Source organism: Rhodamnia argentea, chromosome 10, assembly GCF_020921035.1.
Source record: "Rhodamnia argentea isolate NSW1041297 chromosome 10, ASM2092103v1, whole genome shotgun sequence".
Lineage (NCBI taxonomy): Eukaryota > Viridiplantae > Streptophyta > Magnoliopsida > Myrtales > Myrtaceae > Rhodamnia > Rhodamnia argentea.
Genome location: NC_063159.1, coordinates 7745658 through 7766393, shown reverse-complemented (window position 1 = coordinate 7766393; position 20736 = coordinate 7745658). Strand labels below are relative to the sequence as shown.

Here is a 20736-nt window from a genome sequence, read left to right as displayed (position 1 = left end):
AATTTCTTGAAAATGCCTGTGTAAGCGCCGTACGTCATGTCACACGGGACGATTTTCGATTAAAATTGATCGATACACGCAAATGCAATAATTTTGAGAATTTTTCGGTGCTTATCCCATCGATGGAGCCCTGCCAATCCTATGATCAGCGTTCAAAACCCAGGTGGTAATCACGAGTGGCCGACTGCAGCCAGCAAAGCCATGACGTTATTTCACTTCTTGCCGCCCAAGCGTCTCTTTCGCTTTCTCTTCCCTTTTTTTAGTTCGACGCATGTAAAGAAAGACAAGTGTCACACGACATTGAATTGACAAAATCAAACAAACGCAAATAAAAGAATTACAAAAAATTGCCGCGAGTAGACGTATTTATCTTCCCCACTTCACACAAGACTCACAACCCAACACAAGAAGCCTCGAGCTCAATCACCGCCTTTCCACAAAACTACGAGGCACTCAATTCGTGTCAGCTCCATCGCCATGAACTCTGCCGAGCTCGTGTTCGTCCCAACCCCCGGCATGGGCCATCTCGTGTCGATGGTAGAGATGGCCAAGCTCCTCGTCGACCGCGACCCCCGCCTCTCCATCACCATCCTCATCATGAAGCTTCCCTTCGACTCCGAACTCGACTCGTACACAAGCACACTCGCCACCTCCGTGGACGCTGCCCGCATCCGCCTCGTCCACCTCCCGTGTGTGAACACAGACATCGAGATCTCGTCGGGCAATTTACAAAATCGCTTTGTAGAAAGCAACAAGCCCCACATCAAGCGGGCTGTCGCTGACCTCGCCGACAGGGCCGGCTCGACCCGGCGGCTTGCGGCGTTCGTCATGGACATGTTCTGCACCACCATGATCGACTTGGCGGACGAGTTTGGAGTCCCCTCCTACGTCTTCTTCACGTCAAGTGCGGCGTTCCTCGGGCTAATGCTCCACCTCCAGTCGCTCCAAGATGAGCAACACGTAGACATAACCGAATACAATGACTCAGCGGCTGAGCTGGACGCCCCGAGTTTCGCGAACCCACTGCCGGCCAAGGTCTTGCCGTCCGTGGTGTTGACGAAGGAGTCGGTCCAACCATTTCTAGAGCACGCAAAGAGGATTAGAGTGCTCAAGGGTATTATCGTCAATACGTTCGACGGGCTCGAACCACATGCACTAGCGTCCTTGGCAGGCCTCGGGGCGCCCACAGTGTACCCCGTGGGGCCCATCCTGAATTTGAAGCGGGAGAGTAAAAAGAAGGCTGATGGTGGCAGCCGAGGCGATGATATCATGGAGTGGCTCGATGGGCAACTGCCTTCGTCGGTGGTTTTCTTGTGCTTCGGGAGTAGGGGAAGCTTCCGCGAGGACCAGGTGAAGGAGATCGCCCGCGCGTTGGAACGGAGTGGGCACCGCTTCCTATGGTCCCTACGGCAGCCGCCGTCAAAGGGCAAGGTTGACGTACCGCGTGACTATGTGGATCCCGAGGAGGTCCTGCCGGAGGGGTTCCTAGACCGGACCGTTGGCGTCGGGAAAGTGATTGGGTGGGCCCCGCAGGCCGCGGTCCTAGCCCACCCAGCAGTCGGGGGGTTCGTGTCACACTGCGGATGGAACTCCACCCTAGAGAGCATTTGGTTCGGGATGACGGTGGCCGCGTGGCCTCTATACGCAGAGCAACAATCTAATGCGTTCGAGTTGGTAGTGGAGCTAGGTCTCGCGGTGGAGATCAAAATGGACTACGTAAAAGATTTCAGTATGGAGACAGACATCGTCGTGGCGGCAGAGGAAATAGAGGATGGAATAAGGAAGTTAATGGAGGATGTCGAAAGCGAGAGGCGGAAGAAGGTGAAAGAGGTGAGTGAGAAGAGTAGGAAGGCATTAGCTGAGGGTGGCTCTTCTTACATGTCTTTGGGTCATTTGATTGAGGATATCTTAAGTAATATGCCTTAGATCGAGGTGATTGTACTGTTTGGAATCTTTAGCATCTTGGGTTGTATCCGCGTTGGATCGAAAAAGGTTCCTTTCATTGTACTAGATCAATTTGTACTCGTAAAAGTGAGCTTATTGTGGAAATCTAACTATGTAGTCCGTGTAAGATAATTTTCCACAATTAATTATGTAACAGTTTTCGAGTGACTATAATTCTGTAAGACTACCAGTTTGTTTTGATCCACATAAAATTAAATTAAAAAAATCAAAATTTTTTGTGTGATTTATTTTTTTTAAAATATTTAACTCATAATATATCGTTATTCCTATAGTTATTCAAAAATTGGTATGCTAGTAGATCCCATAATTTTTTATCAATCAGCTTCATTCACTCTTGCTAGTTAAAATCCTCTCAAATCAGGTTTTGATTAGACTTTATAAAGTTCTATTTACATTAGCAGTATGTGCTCCCATGTGACCCGACCCGTCCACATCACCATAGATTCAGCCCATTCATTGCCCAACACGTGGCGCCACATATCAGCCGGGTCTCACTTTACGTTGTTCAAATTGCCTCCTCTCTCTTCATTAACTACGACGTCTTCTTCTTCCTCGTTCTTTTGAACCAAGCCAATAATACTTCGGCAGAGGCTCGTAGTTAGAAAAATAAGGGACCCAAAAGTGATAGCATGAAAAATATACTGCGACAGAGGCGGCGGGAGCGAAGGTAGATTTAAGCTCGGGATGACACCATTGGGGCTCCCGGGAGAGAGAGAGAGCCGGGGGGGGGGAGGGACTCCGAGAGGCGATGGTGGAGGTGACATGGAGGGATCGGCCCACCCAATATTTTCTCCAATGACCTAACATTCTTCAATCCTCTACCTAAATTGGCTAGTTGGACAAACACTTCATTCATGATTTTCTATCCAATATATAATTTAACATACATTAAACTAGAAAATTTCGTAGTTTTGATTGAATTTAAATATATCCCACGCCCGAATGAGTTTGAATCGTCTTCTGAAATGTTAGCACGCTAAGCTATTTAATGAGAGCACAAACAATTTTAGTGAACCGAATTGATGGTTACCAGTCCTTTTCCCCGATCGATGACTTAAACTTGTGAACGAAGACAATTCGGGATGTTGTATTGATAGAGTATCGTGAAGATTGCCTTATTCGTGAGCATTAGTCATCACTCTCATCATCGTGATGTAAAGCATGTTAGGGTTGATTCTCCTTTGAAAGTACCAGGCGAACTTACACTACGAAATGTAACGAGTGACCGGAGATCTAACCCTAGAGATTGAGAGCACACTAAGCTTAATGCTTATCTTGATTAATTCAGTGAGGAAAAGCACCAAAAAAGTCTAAAATCTATTGCATTTGCACCAATACAGTTTTAAACATTTTCATTGACCAATTTAATCTTAAATGTTTTCACATTGGTACAAAGTTAATCCATCCGGCCAATTTAGGTCGAAAATAACCGACGTGACAAACCACAATCCTACGTGACATGAGTGGTGCCATGTGGACTCTTTTTTTTTTTTTATGCTTTTTTAAGAATTTTAGAATTTTTATTATTTTTTCTTTTCTTTTTTCCTTTCCACTTTTTTTCTTCTTTTGTTTTTCCATTGAGCTCAAGCGAGCTCGCCGGCCACTCGGCGAGGCCACCTTGCTCAGATCTTATATAGGTCGGCTTCGCCCTGGCCTAACCGACTATGGGTGAAGGCGGCCTTCTCGCAATTAGCCAGGCTATAGCGCCTTCACCCACAAATGGTGAGGCCATGGCATGGCTAACCTCACTCAGAATTGAGTGACACAACCTCGCTCACGGTCGTCCGGCGAGGCTCAGGCAGCTGTGGCTACGTCCGCCTTTGCTTGCAACAAGCTTGGCCCCATCCAGTGGCTGGTGAACCCCGGTAACCCTTGCCAATCACAGTGGAAAAAAATGAAATTAAAAGAAGAAGAAGAAAAAAAAAAAAACGAAAGAAGAAATAATAAATTTAAAAAAAATATTAAAAATTTTAAAAAATTATCCTCTTTAGTACCAATCGTACCATGTAGGACAATCGGCATTCACATCGGCAATTTACAGCCTAAATTGATCGAATTAAAAATTTTATGACTAAATTTGTACTAATGCAATAGGTTTAAAACTTTTTTGGTACGTTTCCATGCTTCAATTAGTTTTCTTAGTAAAAACTAAAGTGACCATACATGAAATGCTAAGGATTGAAAACGGCTTTGCCCGATGCTTTATCTCGACTATATCATCGAGTGTTCTTAGGAAACATAGTTTTTGAGCCTTTGACGAAGATTGCTATCCCAAGAAGATGTCTTGATTTCGTGCATTGGTGATTTGCAAAGAAGTCATTTCAAATTTCCAGGAACGGAATAGCTCAGATATCAAGAATAAAAAATGAATGCTAATTAGTTTTCTATTATCGTTCAAGTAACGCTAGAGATACTAAAACTCATAAGCTCAGACCATCCGTGTTCGGGATGGCCCGGTCCATTAATAGGCCCGGATTCAACCGACGCTTGACCGGTCCACTATTATTGTTCAAGTAATTAATTTTCTATGGCTCAAAATATGTTGTTCATCTCATTATGAATTAAGGACAATCATATAATCATTTGTCATTCAGACTAAGTAAAAAACTCCCACGCATGATGTGCATAAAAACCCTTAGGCTGCATTTGGTCGTCCGTATAAAACTCGGGATAGGATATGTTTTATCATATCCCATGTTTGGTAGGTGTCCCGGATAGTATAATGTCGGATATAGAGAGGATATAACCCATATAAAAAAATCCGAGGGGATGGGGTAGGATAAGGTCGGATATGATTTCTCTTATTTGTCATATAAAAGCTAACTTTTAGAATGATAACAACTGTTTTGTTTCATTTGTTTCTATTTTCATTTTATTTATTTATTTTTTGCAAAGAGGTTTGAAAATCTAATAAAATGTGTATATTTTCAAGTTTTTTTGTGTATGAGAACATTATTTTTATAGTAATAAGATCAGAATATTTCGTAAGCATCACGTAGGGGCATATATGTCATTTGTATTGATATACGGTTTCTACCAAATGCAGGATATGATAGGATATGAGAATATCCGACTTTAAATCCACAATTCATCAAATAGTGGATAGGATATGGCCAAATCTCTAGATTTTTTATCATATCCTATCCAATCCTATCCCGACCAGAAATCCCAACGACCAAACGCAGCCTTAGCCTACTTCAAGCGAGTTCGCTCCGTAAGGGATAAAAAAATTTAAACACATCATCGTCATCATGAGAACTAAATTTAAGCTCGCATTCATCCCATCGCCGGGCATCGGGAAACTCCAGTTTATGCCAAGCTCCTTGTCGAACGCGACGATTGGCTCTCCGTCACCATCCTCCATCACCAAGGTCCTGTTTCGCTCCGAGATTGGTTCTCGGATAGAGCCAATCGTGTCGTGTCGGTCGCCGCCCTCACACGCTTCATCCACCTTCCTCGGTAGACGACTGCCCCAAAAATGTCTGCAAGGGGCTTCCTCATTCACATCGTCTGTAACCAATTTTATATGAGATATTTTTGGTATACATCATAAAACTTGTCACGAAAGTGCTATTAAGTCCTAAAACTTGCAAAAGTGCAATCGAATCCTAAAATTTGTGAAATTTAAGCAATTGAGTCCTTTTGTTAACACTGTCAAATTAAAAATACTGACGTGGCATTTTTAATTAATTTCTCTATCCTATGTGGCAGTTTTAAATTATTTTCTTTTCAATTCTTATTTAAATCAAATTAAAGAAACTAAAATATCAAATAGCTAAAATAGAAAGGAAAAAAAAAGGGAGGGGCTGAATTGGTATTAATGCAAAAAGATTTATGACAAAATTAATTCAATTGAAAAGTTAAAGATTGAATTGATACCAATACATTAGAGTTAGAAATTTTTCAGTACTTTTCCCGTATGAACATAGCATCGGGAAATTGGACTTATTCATGAGCATCGGCCCTCACTCTCATCGTCGAGGCGTAGATCATGTTAAGGTTGATTCTCCTTTGAAAATACCACGTGAACTTATATCACGAACTACTCCGAGCGACCGAGGATCCAACCCTAAGGATTGAAATCTCGACTGTTCCATCGAGTGTTTTTAGTAGACTAAAGTGACTGTGGATGTATTGCTAAGGATGGAAAACGACAGTCTTATCGTTTAAGTAATGCTAGAGATTTTACAGCACATATTCTAATGAGTTTACCATACAATATTGGAAACATTAGTCGGTCATTCAAGAAACAGAAAGTGGTAATCTAAACCGGGTCATTCTTCAACATGATCTAATGAAATTGTACTGCCACATCGAGCTATTTTTGGCAATGGGATCAACTACCTAGCTATTTGGACTATTGCTCTTTTTATTTGGGTTGCAAAAAACAATTGTTTTTGTTATTAAAAGAAGAAAATTAGATAGTCTGCCCCTGGTTTGTTTTGGGTAAATGCATTTAATTGGACATAATTTTTTTTCTTGACCATTTCATGTCTGAATTATCAGCTTGACAATTGGTAAATTTAATTGCATTTCATAACCCAAATCAGTGATGTATCCTTTGATATTCCTAATTGAATGAGTATTTTTAAAGTGATGTGGAGTTTCATTAAAGTGATATAACTCGTCTTTGATGTTTATATGTATATTATATACTAGATTTCAAAAAACATTTTTTTTTCAGTGCATCACTATGCATAGTGGATGCTTGATCTGCTTAGAAGAGATTTGTACTACTAATTAAGCGGTGGTTTGCCCCTACAATTCATCTCAATTCTTTTTTAGGTTCTACAGCTACCGGCAAATAAAATGAGAATGATATCTGGGCGAGTTTTGGTATAAGTTTATATAGTTGTATGTAATTTTCGAAATGGTACTTGTTAGGTTTGGTAATATATTCCTTTTGGTGGACTTTAGAATTGTGATGCTATAACCAGCTTGTTATTTTATCAAAATATATAGAAGAACATAAACTTTTTTATAGCATGATAATGTTAATTATGTGCATGAAGTTGCACTTTAGGTGGGAGGATGGTCGTGTTACTTCCTTATACTTGCATAGTTGAGGTGTCACATCTCATCGACATGTGATGCATCACCATTAATTCTCAATTTTTGTGGCCAGTGAGTTTGCTGCTCAAGTTGATACTTCAACTCAAGTTTTTTTTTTTTTACCTCAAGAGTTAATCTATTTGCTGCGTAGGCTTCGTTTGTTTCACGAATAATATATTAGTTAAAAAAAATTTAAATGATTGCTTATATCCCTTAGAAAATGAATAAATGAGAAGCTTTTTAATCGTTCACGAAAATGTTTCAACGTAAATTGTTCTAGCTAATGATTTTTTTTCTTCATTAGCTAATTATTTCAAACTTTATGAACTATCATTTTTAGAAAAATATTTTATAAATTATTTATTTTTCAAGAAATAAATGAATACTAAAAGTGAAACCTATTCTTTTGGCCTTGCGCATCCTAACCGATGACACCTCCCTCGCTTTTGTACTCTAAAATGCCAATGTGACTGCAAAGGAAACCATAAGTACTTTTCTGGCTAGAGAATCGACCCGTGTCTCTCTCTCTCTCTCTTGCCTTCTTTACTTGTTCAAGCATTGGAGAGTTCTAACGGACAAACCTAAAGTACCCTTTAGCTTCTTGTACTTTGCAAAATAACAAAAAAGTGGCAAAAGAATATTTCAAGTGTCAATATATATATATATATATATGTGTGTGTGTGTGTGTGTGTGTGTGTGTACGGTGTTCATTTTAGTTTTAATATTTTTTTTATCACTTAAGTGTCAAATCGAAGAAAAATAATCACTTTAGTGCCATCGGTAAGAAATTTCGGCGACCTTACCAGAGTTGGCATTTAAATAATTATTTAAAAAAAATGATATTTAAGTGATTCAAAACAAATATTGATATCAAAATATGCGACGTATATAAATATTGACACATGAAGAGTCATTTTCTCCCCACACACACAAAAAAAAAAAACATTCAACTCGTTTGAAAGAGATTGACAACTTGACATGATAATTCACAACCTTTGTTTTTTTGGGCACTTGTTCCTGTCGCTGTCGCTATTTATAATGTTTCCTAGTCCGCCACACTTTCTCTGTATTTTCTTCTTCTTATTATTATTATTATTATGTGGAGAGCGATTTATTTCGCTGGTGGACTTTTTGTTATTCAGGAAATTCTTTGTGATGCAGAAGAAAAGTGACCCATACTTTTGATAAACCTTTCTGATGGAACTCATGAATCAAGTTGTGGGGGTAGAATTGAATCATTACGTTTTTACTAACTACTTATTGCGTAGAATTGAGTGTTATCCTCTTGACAAATTGTTTCACAGAAAAAAAGTTTTCGGCGAAAAATATTTTTCCAAATTTCTAGGGTTTGAGGGCGGAAAATAAGTGGTCAAAAACGATGCTTTTAAAATTGAAAAAAAAAGGTTTTTCATTTCTGAAAAACGAAAATCATTTTCCTTTGGTTCTCACACGTGCTCTCATCCTCTTCCTCAAGCCGAAATTCCTCCCCCACCTTCTCTCACTCCTCTCGATTTCTCTCTCTAAAATCACTTCACTCCCACTCTCTCTCTCTCTCTCTTCTTGATCCCTCCCGAACCCGCTTCCGATTATGGGCGGCTCCTCCACAACCAGCCGTCCTTGTCTCTCTCTCTCCCTCCCCTGCCTCAAAAGCTCAGTTCTGCGAGGAGAGGAGTCGCCAAATCCCCGCCATCTTGCCTGACGTCCAATCACTGAGCCTCGCCAAACCTGGACGAATCGAGGCTCGAGCTCGCCTGCACCCGCTCGGTGGCTGAGCAAGCTGTTGAGCATGGTCGAGGATTTTACAAGGGCGGAGTCGGAGTCGGAGTCGGAGGCGGAGAGGGCGAGGCGGGTTAGGAAGAATTACGGGAATAGAATAAAATAAAAAACGTCAAAAATAAAAAAAAATAAAAAAAAAGAGAGAAAAAAAGATAAAGATAAATATTTAAATCATTAAAAATTTTGAAATTTTTTTCGGAACGATAAAAATTTATTGAAAGGAGTACAAGGGAAAAAAAAAAAAATCAAATCCAAGTTTTCATACAAAACAAAGAAAAATATTTTCAGAGTCTTTTTGATATTTCGGTCGAACATCGAAAAATATAATCATTCTCCTGAAAATTGACTTCCCGAAAAATATTTTTCAAAATTCATGGATTCATTGATGTAGTGACATGACAAATACCATGACGATATAAACATACATGGAACTTATATTCAAGCACCCATAAAAGAAGTTTCGTCCTCAATCAACAATCTCTATTATTTAAGTACTGTAAAAGAAAATGATCGAACAACAAAATAAATAGAATGAGGAGGTGAATTGAACATCGAATTTACGTGGTTTAGACCGTAACCTCCACGGGGAAGAGCAGCAAAAGATTTCGATCATGCAATATCACGGAGATTGCAACTATACTCGAGTTATTTGAACACTCTTGGTTTGACCTACTCCACGAGTAAAGCAACACAAGGATTATGTTTTTAATCATTTTTAAATTTTTTTTTTTTTTTATTTCTTTCATTTTGGTCGGCAAGTCCTCGTCGATTGTTGGCAAAGGCCATCTTGCATAGAGTCGAGTTCACGGCTGGCGAGATCGCGATGGCCATGGGCGAGGCCATTGCGGCGCCTTCATGATCTTGGAGGCCGCGTACAAGGCCGTAGGGCATCTAGGCCCTCGATAGCCAAAAGAAAAGGATAGAAAAAAAATCAATTTGTTTTAAATTTCCTGAAAATGCCCGTGGAAGGAAGCGCCAGTATGTCATGTAACATGGGATGATTTCCGATTAAAATTGATCAATGCGCCAATGCAATAATTTTGAGATTTTTTCGGTGCTTCTCCCATCGAACGAGCCCTGCCAATCCTATGATGAGCGTTCAAAACCCCGGTGGCAATCACGAGTGGGCGACCGCAGCCAGCAAAGCCATGACGTTATTTCACTTCTTGCTTTCTCTTTCGCTTTCTCTTTCCTTTTTTTAGTTCGACGCATGTAAAGAAAGACAAGTGTCACACGAGATTGAATTGATAAAATCAAACAAACGCAAATAAAAGAATGACAAAAAATTGCCGCGAGAAGACGTATTTAACCAGGAATCTTCCCCACTTCCAACAAGTCACAACCCAACAAAAGAAGCCTCGAGCTCAATCACCGCCTTTCCACAAAACTACGAGGCGCTCAATTTGAATCAGCACCATCGCCATGAACTCTGCCGAGCTCGTGTTCGTCCCAGCCCCGGGCATGGGCCATCTCTTGTCGATGGTCGAGATGGCCAAGCTCCTAGTCGACCGCGACCCCCGCCTCTCCATCACCATCCTCATCATGAAGCTTCCCTTCGACTCCGAACTCGACTCGTACACAAGCACACTCGCCACCTCCGTGGACGCTGCCCGCATCCGCCTCGTCCACCTCCCGTGTGTGAACACAGACACTAAGATCTCCTCAGGCGCTTGCCTCAATCGCTTGGTAGAAAGCAACAAGCCCCACATCAAGCGGGCTGTCGACGACCTCGCTGACTCGATCGGCTCGACACGGCAGCTTGTGGCGTTCGTCATGGACGTGTTCTGCACCACCATGATCGACTTGGCGGACGAGTTTGGAGTCCCCTCCTACGTCTTCTTCACGTCGAGCGCCGCTTTCCTCGGGCTAATGCTCCACCTCCAGTCGCTCCAAGAGGAGCAACACGTAGACATAACCGAATACAAGGACTCGGCGGCTGAGCTGGACGTCCCGAGTTTTGCGAACCCATTGCCGGCCAAGGTCTTGCCGTCCGTGGTGTTGACGAAGGAGTCAGTCCAACCATTCCTGGAGCACGCCAAGAGGATTAGAGCGATCAAGGGTATTATCATCAATACGTTCGACGGGCTCGAACCACATGCACTAGGGTCCTTGGCGGGCCTCGGGGCGCCAACGGTGTACCCCGTGGGGCCCATCCTGAATTTGAAGGGGGAGAGTAAAAAGAAGGTTGATGGTGGCTGCCGAGGCGACGATATCATGGAGTGGCTCGATGAGCAATTGCCTTCGTCGGTGGTTTTCTTGTGTTTCGGGAGTGGGGGCAGCTTCCGCGAGAACCAGGTGAAGGAGATCGCCCGCGCGCTGGAACGGAGTGGGCACCGCTTCCTATGGTCCCTACGGAGGCCGCCACCAAAGGGCAAGTTTGACGTACCGCGTGACTATGTGGACCCCGCGGAGGTCCTGCCAGAGGGGTTCCTAGACCGGACTGTCGGCATCGGGAAAGTGATTGGGTGGGCCCCGCAGGCCGCGGTTCTAGCCCACCCGGCGATCGGGGGGTTCGTGTCGCACTGCGGATGGAACTCCACCCTAGAGAGCATTTGGTTCGGGGTGGTGGTGGCCGCGTGGCCTCTATACGCGGAGCAACAATTCAATGCGTTCGAGTTGGTGGTGGAGCTAGGTCTCGCGGTGGAGATCAAAATGGACTACAGAAAAGATTTCGGGATGGAGACAGACATCGTCGTGGCGGCAGAGGAAATAGAGGGCGGAATAAGAAAGTTAATGGAGGAAATCGACAGCGAGAGGCGGAAAAAGGTGAAAGAGGTGAGTGAGAAGAGTAGGAAGGCATTGGCTGAGGGTGGCTCTTCTTACATGTCTTTGGGTCATTTGATTGAGGATATCTTGAGTAATATGCCTTAGATTGAGGTGACTGTAATGTTTGGAATCTTTAGCATCTTGGGTTGTATTCGCGTTGGATTGAAAAAGGCTGCTTTCATTGTACTAGATCAATTTGTACTCATAAAAGTGAGCTTATTGAGGAAATCTAGCATATATCATCAGTGTAAGATAATTTTCCAGAATTGATTAGGTAATAGTTTTTGAGTGATTATACAATTAATAAATTGTTTTGAGCCATAAAATAAATAAATAGTAATCAATTAAAAATTATTATTGGATCTATTCTTTTACGATTATTTAGCTCATAACATAGTGTTATCCGTACGATTATCAAAGACTCTTATGCTAGTAGAATCCATAATTTTTCACCAAGCGGCCTTATTCACTCTTGCTACTTGCTAGTTAAGATCCTCCCAACTCAAGAGTTTGTCCGTGTATGCTCTCATGTTTCATTTTAAAATACTTGTTCGGTTTGAATGGTTAAGAACATCATTTGCATCTCTTAAACAAGCCTCATTTCTACACAAAGTGCATGAATGGTGCGGACCTTTGATTTTGTCTTAAGAGTCTTTTGTGCGATCTGAGCGAAGGCTTAAGTCACTTAAACATCATTTGTCAATCGATTGGGGACTAGGATGGTCCATCGTTTGTTAAGTTTTCCTCATGCATGGAGCACGCCACCTCGATGTCTCCGAATAACCTGAGGAAATATTTCGCACAGGGCCCACCAGTTTAAAAAAAAAAAAAAAAAAGAATTTCTCTCTTCACGAGGCCCCTCTCTCCGTCTTTCCCACCATCACTCCTCCGCCAGACCCCTCTTTCCATGGATGACTGGCGCACGGCTCAGGACGAGCGGCCCACGGCTCATCCATGGCCGTCGTCGGCATCATTCGGCCAGATTCGATTGGGTCGGTCAGCGACGCCGGCGAGGGAGGACTGCTCGAGTCCTTGATGAAGTTGAGGGTGATGACAAGAGAGAGGGACGAGGGCTCTCGAGTTCGCAGGTGCCATGGCCTCTGGCGCTCGAGCTTTAGCTTTTGGTTCGCCGGCCACCGACAAGGCTGCTTTGTCCATGGCTGCTCGAGCCCGACTCGTGGCCATCGCAGCCATGGCCGCTTGAGCTCGGCTTCGGCCATCTTCGTGAGGCGAACGAAGGGACAGGGATCAATCGGCGGCAAGTCTGTTGCCGGAGACTCCGAATCGTGCTCCCCACCGCGGCCGGCATTGGCGGTGGCTCGAGCTCGAGGTCGGAGAAGGGAAAAGGGATGAGGCGGAGGAGAAAGGGAGAAAGACGGAGAGAGAGACGGGGGGTGGGATGTTGGAGAGGTCACGCGGAGGAGAGAGAGGGTGAAGAAAGAGGAGAGAGAGTTTCTTTTTGGGAATTGTGGGCCCGTGTGAAACGTGTCGCACGATGAGTGGATGTAGATTGCTGACGTGGTTCCTTAAAGGTACCTAATATTTTCTCGACCATTTAATGGCCTACACGTGGCGCCATTGTCGGTCGGGTCCCACCTTCCCCTCATTCGGACTTTTGCCTCCTCTCTCAGTCATTGATGACGGCGTCTTCTTCTCCGTCAAGCCAAATCTTCTTTTGTGCTCATTCTTTTGAGGGCTTTGCTCGACTTTACTGTATGTCAACGATGTCACTTGAATCATGCTCGTCAGACGTGCATTTTTAACTGATAAACATATCACGCAGATATATGATATGTGTATTGAATTCGGCACTCTCATCAGTTGTCATAATAGCTTTTCTCTTATTTTGAATTGAGCCAGCAATACTCCGACAGAGGCTTAAAGTAGAAAAATAGACGGAAAATTTCAAATAAAAATCTTAAATACCCTTATTTCTCAAAAAATGATTTAAAGTGGATTTGTTTTAAATATAATTAATATTGCGAAAAATCTTAAATCGGTACATTTATGATAAATTATCCAAATTTATGTTTTGATAATTAAAAATTTCAAACTAGTACACTTGTGACAAATTTACCATAAATTAGGTTTTTGATACGTTTTACCATAAAAAATCCCAAATCGATATATCTGTGATAATTTACCCAAAATAATTTTTTGACTATAAAAAATCTTAAACTGTTACAATTGTGACAAATTTATCCTCCGTTCGTTTCTTTTAAATTGGGTTAGTACCACGGAAAATCACAAACCGATACGGTTGTGATAAACACAATATAAAAATCTCAAACTAATACGCCCGCCAACTGTCACGTGTTATCCAACTCAACAATTTGACCGTAAAATTTAATGTAAACTAACGAAGGGTAAATTTGTAATAAGTGTATCGCTTTTAGGATTTTTGGTGGTAAAAAAATAGCTTGAGATAAATTTGTACAGGTGTACCAATTTGAAATTTTTCATAGTCAAAAAAATAGTTTGACCTAAATTTGTTACTGATGTACCAGTTTAGGATTTTTCATGATATTCACCCTTTCAAATAAGGGCCGATAGTGCCATTTTTATTTCAAAGAAGGGCTTGGCCAAAGGCCATTTTCGTCCTTAACTTTTTTTTAAATTTTTTTTCTATTTTCCTTTCCTTTTCTTTCTTTTTCCTCTCCCCTCGCTCGCCCATCATCGGCCTCGGGCGAGGGTTGTCCTCACAACATCGGGCGAGGGTCGTCCTCTCCAGATCCAATAGGGGCAACCTCGCCCAACGCCCGGCCTTGCTAGCCCGGGCAAGGATAGCCCTCACTTGGCCAGGAAAAGCCTCGCCCTCACCCGGGCCGGCGAAGGCTTTCCTCACCGGTTGGTGAGGGTGACCCTCACTAGATTCTGCGAGGGAGGTCCTCGTTTGAGTTCGGCAATGGTCGGGGAGGGAAGAGGGGGAAATTTTTTTAAAAAAATGAAAAGAAGAAGAACAAAGCATAAAAAGAAAAAGAAAAAAAACAAAAAATAAAATAAAAAGTAAACAATAAAAATGCCTTTCAGTCATGTCCTTTTTTGAAACAATGAGGGGGTTTAAGTACTTATTTGAAATAAAATTTATTTTTAAGTCTTTATTTAAGAAAATAAGGCTATTTCAAATCTTTATTTGAATTTTTTCAAGAATGAGGGACTCGAAGTAATGGCATAAAAAACATACCTCGTTAGAGGCGACGATGGAGGCGAAAGCGACGTGACACAGAGGCGAAGGCTACGGCAATGGTGACGTGATGAAGGTGGATCTAAGGTCCGGATGACACCAACTGAGCTTGCGATGCCACCCGTGGGGGTTCTTTCGTGCGGCTGGAGAGGGAAGAAGAAGCAACAAAAAGGAGAGGGAAAGGCAGGACCCGGCCGACACATGGCGTTACGCGTCCACAATTGAATGTGGGGTGACGTGGAGCGGTCGGCCCATCCAATATTTTCTCGAGTGACTTAACATTCTTCATCCTTCACTTAAATTGGATGGTTGGACAGACACTTCATTCATGATTTTCTATTCATTATGTAATTCGACATACATTAAACTAGAAAATTTTGCAATTTTGATGGAATCTAAGTATATCCCATGGTCGAATGAGTTTGAATTGTTTTGTGAAATGTTAGCAGGCTATGCTATTTAATGGAAATATGAACAATTTTAGCGAACTGAATTGATGGTTACCCAGTTCTTTATTTTGGCAATTCCAGCATCTACGGTTGCTTTCGATACAGCTTTCAGAGAGGCCAGATGCGTGCTTGATCAGTTTCATTGCTCTTTGACTCCAAAGGTCCTGGACTCTTTCGTTTTTGCACAAGATTGGTCGAGATGAAGTCCCATCCGTAATTACATTGAAGAGAGCCTGGAGAATGCTCAGAGATACGAATCAGGTTCCTACCCTCATTTTAAGTTTAGTTAACGCCGTTCTCCTTAGTATGAATTTTAACGTATTCATTGTCTTTCGCTTCTATGCTTTTTGGTTTTCGTAGAGGTAACTTTCATCCCTGAACACGAAATCCTGGCAGAATGAAGTTTAAAACTCGAAGTGCTGCGAGAGAGATATGAGTTCAAGGATGTCCTTCTTCTGTGCTTCGTCTTTGAAAACCTCGGCCATTTATGGGGCATTTTCATTGCTTACGCTTCTGTAGTGGGTCGATTTTAATCATTTGGGATGCCTAGGTTCAGTGACTTTGTAGTGGACTGTGCATTGCATTAGTTTTTCCTATGTTTGTGCAATTGAAAACGTATTCTAATGGCTATTGTTCAACTGTAAACTAGTTTAAGTTGACAATGTAAGGACACGAACAGGACAGGGCGCCTGTAACCTTTTGAGGCATGCACGTTGGAGGTTCCAAGGTGACCGAAAGGCCCAAGAGTTCATGGGACAGATGTTCTTCGACTATGGGGCTTTTGCTGACGGATTTTCAGCTTTTGAACTGCCTGATTTTTTATACGAAACGTGTATTTTAGTCGGCACAGTTCTAAAGAAGCTACGATGGGTGCCGACGGATTTCTCTCCTAGTATCCTGTGATGGAACTGTTTTCTGCCCGGTGAACATTCAAGGACAGAGTCTTTATTGAACTTTATTCTTGCGGCTTGAAGCTCTGTGTTTTTGATTTGGCCCTTAGAAATCCATCCTTTTTCATGTCTCTTTCCTCATATCGTCCGTGAAGCTTTAGTCCCTCGGATTGATCGGCCTTGATTATTCTGATCGCTCAGTTTACCTGAACCGACGGAGCCGCTATCTTATCTGGTCCAGCGAATGCCTGGTCGAAGGAGCTTTACTGCCATTGGCCACGTCTCTTTCTGATGGTTGTAATATATGGTAGCCAAGTTTTGATCCTTGAAACACTCAGGAAGGTAACTGAGCTTGAAAACCAAGACCCAACAGAGTCCTTTGACTTCCCATCTCTAACCCGCCATTTATCCTCTGAGAATTCATACTTTTCTTAACTGCGGTTTTCGACTTTGGTTTTGTGATGGTTCTTGTGATATTTGGAATCAACAAAGCCAGGCCGGTTTGGTCCAAAAGCAGCCGTGCAAGAACTTTGGGACAAGGAACTTCACAGGTGCCTCGAGAAACCATCTTTCCCCTGGTATTTTCAAAGGAGAATCAACCCTAACATGATGCGCGCCTCGATGATGAGAGTGAGGGCCAATGCTCGTGAATAAGTCCAATTTCCCGATGCTATGTTCATACGGGAAAAGTATTGAAAATTTTCTAAATATATTGTATTGGTACCAATTCAATCTTAACCTTTCAATTGGATCAATTTAGTCTTAAACCTTTTTGCATTAGTATCAATTCAGTCAATCCCGTCAATTTTGACCGAAAATCGTTGACGATTAAAATTGATCAATGCGCCAATGCAATAATTTTGAGAATTTTTCGGTGCTTCTCCCATCCATCGAGCCTTGCCAATCCTATGATGAGCGTTCAAAACCCACGTGGTAATCACGAGTGGACGACCGCAGCCAGCAAATCCATGACGTTATTTCGCTTCTTGCTGCCCACGCATCTCTTTCGCTTTCTCTTCCTTTTTTTTAGTTCGACTCATGTAAAGAAAGTGGAGTGTCACACGACATTGAATTGATAAAATCAAACAAACGCCAATAAAAGAACGACAAAAAATTGCCGCGAGAAGACGTATTTAACCAGGAATCTTCCCCACTTCACCCAAATCACAACCCAACACAAGGAGCCTCGAGCTCAATCATCGCCTTCCACAAAACTACGAAGCACTCAATTTGAGTCAGCTCCATCGCCATGACCTCTGCCGAGCTCGTGTTCGTCCCAACCCCCGGCATGGGCCATCTCGTGTCGATGGTCGAGATGGCCAAGCTCCTCGTCAACCGCGACCACCGCCTCTCCATCTCTGTCCTCATCATGAAGCCTCCCTTCGACTCCGAACTCGACTCGTATACAAGCTCGCTCGCCGCCTCCGTGGACGCTGCTCGCATCCGCCTCATCCACCTCCCTCGTGTGAACACAGACACCGAGATCTCCTCAGGCGGTTTCCACAATCGCTATATAGAAAGCAGCAAGCCCCACATCAAGCGGGCTGTCGCTGACCTCGCCGACTCGGTCGGCTCATCCCGGCGGCTTGCGGCATTCGTTGTGGACATGTTCTGCACCACCATGATTGACCTGGCGGGTGAGTTTGGAGTCCCCTCCTACGTCTTCTTCACGTCGAGCGCGGCGTGTCTCGGGCTAATCCTCCACCTCCAGTCGCTCCAAGACAAGCAACATGTGGACATAACCAAATTCAAGGACTCAGCCACCGAGCTGGACTTCCCGAGTTTCGCAAACCCGTTGCCGGCCAAGGTCTTACCGTCCGTGGTGCTGACGAAGGAGTCGGTCCAACCATTCCTGGAGCACGCCAAGAGAATAAGAGCGATCAAGGGAATTATCGTTAATACGTTCGCCGAGCTCGAACCGCATGCACTAGGGTCCTTGGCGGGCCTCGAGGCACCCACGGTGTTCCCCGTGGGGCCCATCCTGAATTTGAAGGGGGAGACTAAAAAGAAGGCCGATGGTGGCTGCCGCGGCGACGATATCATGGAGTGGCTCGATGAGCAACTGCCTTCGTCGGTGGTTTTCTTGTGCTTCGGGAGTAGGGGGAGCTTCCGCGAGGACCAGGTGAAGGAGATCGCCCGCGCGCTGGAACGGAGTGGGCACCGCTTCCTATGGTCCCTACGGCGGCCGCCGCCAAAGGGCAAGGTTGACGTACCGCGTGACTACATGGACCCCGCGGAGGTCTTGCCGGAGGGGTTTCTAGAACGGACCGCCAGCATTGGAAGAGTGATTGGGTGGGCCCCGCAGGCCGCAGTCCTAGCCCACCCGGCGGTCGGGGGGTTCGTGTCGCACTGCGGATGGAACTCCATCCTGGAGAGCATTTGGCTTGGGATGGCGGTGGCCACATGGCCTCTATACGCAGAGCAACAGTTCAATGCATTCGAGTTGGTGGTGGAGCTAGGTCTCGCGGTGGAGATCAAAATGGACTACAGAAAAGATTTCCTGATGGAGACAGACATCATCGTGGCGGCAGAGGAAATAGAGGACGGAATAAGGAAGTTAATGGAGGATGTCGACAGCGAGAGGCGGAAGAAGGTGAAAGAGGTGAGTGAGAAGAGTAGGAAGGCATTGGCTGAGGGTGGCTCTTCTTTCATGTCTTTGGGTCATTTGATTGAGGATATCTTGAGTAATATGCCTTAGATTGAGGTGATTGTAATGTTTGGAATCTTTAGCATCTTGGATTGTATCCGCGTTGGATCGAAAAAGGTTGATTTCATTGTACTAGATCAATTTGTACCCGTAAAAGTGAGCTTATTGTGGAAATCTAACTATGTAGTCCGTGTAAGATAATTTTCCAAAATTAATTACGTAATAGTTTTCGAGTGACTGTAATTTTGTAAAATTAACGGTCCGTTTTGATCCACATAAAATTAAATAACAAACAATCAAAATTTTTTGTGGGATTTATTTTTTAAAAATATGTAGCTAATAATATATCGTTATTCTTATAGTTATTTAAAAATTGGTATGCTAGTAAAGCCCATTATTTTTTTTATCAATCAGCCTTATTCACTCTTGCTAGTTAAAATCCTCTCAAATCAGGGTTTCATTAGACTTTATGAAGATCTGTTTACACTAGCAGTATATGCTCCCATGTGACCCGACCCCTCTACGTCACCACAGATCCTGCCCATTCATTGACCGACACGTGGCGCCACATATCTGCCGAGTCCCACTTGCCTTCATTCAAACTAGACGTGACCGATTCAAAAGAACTGCCGATTCCGAGCCGGTTCCGGTTCCGTTTTTTAATGTTAATTTTTAAAATAATAAATAATAAAATAAACATAATAAATTATAAATTATAATCAAATTGTACATTGTAATAAAATTTGGAGAAAAGAGAGAGAGAGGAGAAATGGACATGAACTTAATAACTTATCATTAAGCGCCTACATATTTTCTTGGGGATAGAAGAATCAAAGCTCATATAATTTTTTTACCTTTGATAACCCCAACTTACCTCATCGTCAATCGTCGCTACCCGTTGTGATACCCCGTGGCGGTAGTATCTCACAATCTTCACTAAAAAATTCGTGTTCTTGATCCAGCTCTTTGTGTCGAAATCTAGCCTTCGTCCAATCATCGATACAAGCTTGAGTTTCCATAGACTCCGGACTTAATCTTGAATGTTGAAAGTCCAAAACTAATCATCCAGCGCTAAATGCTTATTCAACTGCAACTGTTGAAGAAGAAGTTACTAATATCTCGCGAACGATGAGGGCGAGAACTGGGTAATCAATTGAGTGACTCTTCCACCACTCTAGGATTTGAAAATCTGTACTATGTTCGGCATCACGAAACTCAAATTGAGTGGTTAAATACTTTTCTAATTTAGAAATACTACTTGTTGCCCTTTTTTTTTTTTTGTCTACTATTAAGTATATTGTACCCTCTACTAAGTGAACTACCAGCTTCGCTTCGTGAGACAATAGATTGTAAAGATCCACAATCACTTAAACTATATATAGTACAAAATTCTCCATATAATATTACTATAGATTCTTTAACATCTCCTTGTATATTTGAAATATCTATTGAATCTTCTAAATGTAAACAATCATAATAATACACATTTAGATAATCTAGTAAACCATCTAATTTAATACGTGGATAAAAAATAATACCAACTAAATAGTCAAGAGAAATTTTGAAATAATAATGCAACCATATGCAACATACATAAATATTGACTTATGAAGTGTCATTTTATCAACAAAAAAAAAAAATGCATTCAACTCATTTGAAAGAGATTGACAATTAGACATGACAATGCCCAACCTTTGTTTTTTTGGGCACTTGTTCCTGTCGCTGTCGTTATTTATAATGTTTCCTAGTCCGCCACGCTTTCTCTGTCTTTTCTTTTTATTATTTTTTTTGTGGAGAGCGATTTATTTCGCCGGCGGACTTTTTGTTATTCAGGAAATTCTTTGTGATGCAGAAGAAAATAGACCCACGTGCTTTTGAAAAACCTTTATGATGGAACCCATGAATCAAGTAACGGTAGAATTGAATCACTACGTTTTATTAGCTGCTTATTGCGTAGAATTGAATCTTCTCCTCTTGACAAATTATCCCACGGAAAAAGTTTTCCTA

At 42.6% G+C, this 20736-nt stretch overlaps 2 protein-coding genes across 3 annotated transcripts in view; both read left to right on the top strand.

Moving 5' to 3' along the window:
* LOC115729985 (anthocyanidin 3-O-glucosyltransferase 2-like) overlaps window positions 1-11825 on the top strand; it is a 40845-nt gene extending 29020 nt beyond the window's left edge. Inside the window, exons 4-5 of one of the 2 annotated variants that reach the window (XM_048285960.1) lie at window positions 468-1981; window positions 11750-11825. In XM_048285960.1, the coding sequence (XP_048141917.1) occupies window positions 478-1926 (1449 nt within the window). In that variant the 5' untranslated portion in view covers window positions 468-477 and the 3' untranslated portion in view covers window positions 1927-1981; window positions 11750-11825. Of the gene's footprint in view, window positions 1-467; window positions 1982-10083; window positions 11720-11749 lie in introns of those variants that run through there. The other variant, XM_048285959.1, reaches the window with a different exon arrangement.
* LOC115727973 (anthocyanidin 3-O-glucosyltransferase 2-like) lies at window positions 399-18838 on the top strand. The gene is made up of 3 exons (XM_030658296.2): window positions 399-433; window positions 4292-4298; window positions 17289-18838. Exon 3 carries the CDS (start codon window positions 17332-17334, stop codon window positions 18778-18780), a length of 1449 nt encoding a protein of 482 aa, XP_030514156.1. The 5' UTR covers window positions 399-433; window positions 4292-4298; window positions 17289-17331; the 3' UTR covers window positions 18781-18838.
* The last annotated feature ends 1898 nt before the right edge of the window (window positions 18839-20736 follow it).

What these genes read in the sequence shown, in the direction of transcription:
- LOC115727973 (XM_030658296.2), top strand. Translation starts at nt 17,332, where the DNA reads ATGACCTCTGCCGAGCTCGTGTTCGTCCCAACCCCCGGCATGGGCCAT.